Consider the following 4,081-nt stretch of genomic DNA (forward strand, 5'->3'; position numbering starts at 1 on the left):
GCCGCGGGGATAGGAAAGGGAGATGACCAGCCGACTTACTTACAGTAATGTGTCAAGGTATTGCTGGCTGTATCTGTGCACTTTGAACTTTGCAAAATCACTGCCTGTGAAAAGATCAGTGAACGGAGTGATCGGGAAGTGAGGTCAGTCAATGCACGTGAGCATGTGCTGAACTGAGACAACAAGTGTCTGGCATGGTCAATGTGAGAAAAAGACACAGAGAGCGAGAGGGAGAGACAGAGAGACAGAGAAAGAGATCGACAGAAAGACAAAGAAGGATAGATAGAGGGTGATGGAGAGACAGACAATCAGATAAAAAGGTGGAGAGAGAGAGAGAGAACGATACAGACAGGGAGCGCCACACAGAGCGGACAGAGAGAGAGAGACAGAGAGACTGAGCAGGATTCTGAGAGATAGGGACAATGGAGAGAGGAAGAGAGGAACAAACACAGACAGAAAGAGGCAGAGAGAGAGAGAGAGAGAGAGAGAGAGAAAGCAAAGACACCTTGAAGAGAGTAGACAGGAGGTGGGCTGAATAAACTCTCTTTCAATACAAATGCTCATCTCCAATCGCCAATTCAGATGAGAGGATCACCAACACTCGGAGCCTTTCCTTTGTTGTAATAAAGTGTTTATTGCGAGCTGAATAGGGAGAGTCTGACAATCATCGTGGTGCAGGAGGGTCCGTTTCTGTCCCTCTCCCTCTTCCCCTGCAGGGGGAATGCAGAGACCACATCCTGCCGGTCTATAACACTCATCCAAAGGGCAGTCCATGAAGATACAGTGTTCGAGCTGAACCGATCACTCACAGCCAGTCCATCATATCAAATCTCTCTACCAGCCTCTTTCTATCCTCTTTCCACCCGGAGTGAAGAATTTACGTGACCAGTTGCTGCACCGCATTCCTGAACTTAGCTCGAAACTTGGGCACAGTCACGGCATAAAATAATGTGTTTGTGCTGCAGCTGAAATCCCGAAGTATTTCTCCGGCCGATGTAAAGTGAATTTTCCTGCTACGATCTGTTGCTTTAATGCTGAAGTATAAGATGTTTGCACTGTGCACTCCCCAAAGAAGTATGAAGCTGATGGATATGGTGAAGAGGCAAATCACCGAATTCTTCCGGCTTACCATCTCTGTGTCTTTGCGACTCTCTGCCTTGCTCTGACCCTTCAGGCTCTTGCGGACTCGACTGGCCACTAAAATGTACCTGACCGTCAGAGTGTTCATCAACAGAATCAACATGAATGGGATGAAAGGCGTTAAAATGATATCAAACCACTGAAACCCTCGCCACCTAGGATCAGTATAATAACTTGACTTTACGTAGCAGTACCTTGGAACATTGTTAATTATCCATCCACGTTTATACCGAAAATAGAAGGGAACATTCTTTGAACAGAGTAGAATGCTTGTTGCAGCCAGAACCACAGCCAAGGTTTTGTCTGTCCAATATTTTCTGTTCATTTTCAAGCAGCAAATGGTTACAAAACGATCAAAGGTGAAAAGGACAGTGAACCAGACGGAATAGTCTGTAGATGCACGAATCAGGACATAGACAGCACTGCACACAGGGGTGATGTTCAGGAAAGACCCTGGGTAGTAAAATCCTTTCAATCGCCACAGCAAGATCTCAGCGAAAATGAACAGTAGATCTGAGGCTGCCATAGCCAGCAGGCAGCGGGTTGTGCAGTTAGAGAGGCCACACTTTCCCCGAGACAGAACCAACATCAGCAGGAAATTAACTGAAAGAGACAGAATATAAAATATAAATCGGAAGTCACTGATCAAGCATTCTCCATTTCTGCCCAGAGAGCTATGGAAGATCTCCATATCTAACTGGGACAGAGAATTGACAGATGGCAAAAGGGCATAAATTTTAAGGTGAACAGCAAAAGGTTTGGAGGGGATTTGAGGAAAGGTCTTTCACTCAGAGAGTGGTGTGTGTTCTGATAATTCAGTGCTTGGGAGGGTTGTTGATGTAGGAAACCTCACAACCTTTAACAACTACCTGGGACAGGACCAGATTTCATCGAGCCTAGATAGCACAAGCTTGACGACTGGTGCACCTCTTCAGTACAGGCGGGTTCCACAATTCTAAGAAGTACTTCTGGGAAATAGTTTGGGAAGTGAAACATTTTCACAAAATAAATAAAAGTGCTGTGGATACCAGAAATATAAAAAAACACAGAAATCACAGGTGAAGCTCAACAGCTATGGCAGCATCTGTGGAGAGAGAAACATCGTTAATGCAATCATTCTTCACCAGAACACATCCCTCTGAACATTTGTCAATGATATCCAAACGTCAACTCGTTTTCTCCTTGCACAAGGCCCCAACATTGCAAACAAAGGACGGGGATTGATTTTGAAAAGGGAATTGAGTATCATCGTGTTGATATTTATCTATGATTGAACATTTATTCGACTGCTCCGACCATGCTGGGCGTAGTTATGACTCTAATACAACCGTGGATGTATTCCCAGGAATATCCTCCCTAAGTCCAACTGTAATGTTATCCCTTATCAAAAAGCAACTCGTCTTTTTTCTTGACACCTTTCTTTCCTTCCGACAGCATTTCTATCCTGCAATTGTCAGCTGCCAGTCCTGTCCATCCCTGAACCACATCTGTGTAATTGCTATGATATCCTAGCCCCATATTCCTCACCACGAGCTCAGTTCATCTGTTTCCCCTGTTAGGCATCTTGTGTAGAAATAAATGAAATTTAATTTGTCTGTCTTGTGTCGTTCTCTGCTTTGAGTCTGCCTGACAAGTGGACTTGCTCGTTTTCCCTTCTGTGTCAGTCTCAGGCTGATTCCTTTCCTCACTGTCGGTCTGATCACGCGACTATACCCCCGCTCACCCACCATCACCGTAATCCCCACTCCAACCTTACTAGTTTCAATGCCCCTGAGCATCTCGAGCAAATGTCCCTGCCAGTAAATTAATTTGTTTTCTAATTCAGTTACAATCTGTCCTTGTTATACAGATCACTTATGCCCCAAGAAATAGATTAGATTAGATTACTTACAGTGTGGAAACAGGCCCTTCGGCCCAACAAGTCCACACCGACCCGCCGAAGCGCAACCCACCCATCCCCCTACATTTACCCCTTTACCTAACACTACGGGCAATTTAGCATGGCCAATTCACCTGACCTGCACATCTTTGGACTGTGGGAGGAAACCGGAGCACCCGGAGGAAACCCACGCAGACACGGGGAGAACATGCAAACTCCACACAGTCAGTCGCCTGAGTCGGGAAGTGAACCCGGGTCCCTGGCCTGTGAGGCAGCAGTGCTAACCACTGTGCCACCGTGCCGCCCAAATGATGCCAATGATGCAAAAATGTGAAGCATTCTGCCCTGCACCAGCTCCTCAGCCACACATTCATCTGCTCCATCCTCCTAGTCCTACGCTTCCTAGCTCATGGAATTGAGAATGATCCAGATACTACTACCCTCAAGGACCTCCTTTCATTTTCCTGTCTAACCTCATACTCTCCCTTCAGAATTTCGTCCATATTTTTTCCTGTGTCGTTAGTTCCAATGTACACAATGACCTTCTACTGATCCCACTCCCCTTTCAGAATATTCTACACGCTCTGAGATATCCTTGATCCTGGCAACAGTGAGGCAACAGACTGTGCCTCTGTTGAGAGTGACCCCTATCATAATTGGTCACTTGGAACCTGGCGTAGCAGTCGTTACATTTGAGCCAGTCTTGGTGCCAGTACTCGGCTGTTCATGATACATTTCCTTAAGAGTCCATCACACCCTAAATTTTCCAAAACAACATATCTCTTTAAAATGGGGATAGCCACAGGAGACTCCTGCACTACCTATCTGCCTCTCCTGCTTTTCCTGGAGGTAACCTGTCTACTTGGTCATGTCTGCTTTTGTTGTCTCTTCCTTTAGCTGCCATCCATCAGACCCCATAGCTCCTGAAAATTCCTCATTGCCTCAATATTCCTCTCTGCTGCTCCAACCTATACAAGTGATATGATAGGATTCACGACCAAACATATTTACTATAGAAATATTGATCAGTAACACGTAAGCTCTACCACATCTGACAGGAAG

General features: G+C 45.7%; 1 protein-coding gene across 1 annotated transcript; it reads right to left on the reverse strand.

The window, feature by feature from the left end:
* Positions 1–877: 877 nt before the first annotated feature.
* LOC140460119 (C-C chemokine receptor type 8-like) lies at positions 878–1,831 on the reverse strand. Its single transcript, XM_072554516.1, has one exon. It carries the CDS (start codon positions 1,829–1,831, stop codon positions 878–880), a length of 954 nt encoding a protein of 317 aa, XP_072410617.1.
* Between the last annotated feature and the right edge of the window lie 2,250 nt (positions 1,832–4,081).

Source organism: Chiloscyllium punctatum, chromosome 36 (assembly GCF_047496795.1).
Source record: "Chiloscyllium punctatum isolate Juve2018m chromosome 36, sChiPun1.3, whole genome shotgun sequence".
Lineage (NCBI taxonomy): Eukaryota > Metazoa > Chordata > Chondrichthyes > Orectolobiformes > Hemiscylliidae > Chiloscyllium > Chiloscyllium punctatum.

Coding starts and splice junctions, on each gene's coding strand:
- LOC140460119 (XM_072554516.1), bottom strand. CDS start 1,831: ATGGAGATCTTCCATAGCTCTCTGGGCAGAAATGGAGAATGCTTGATC.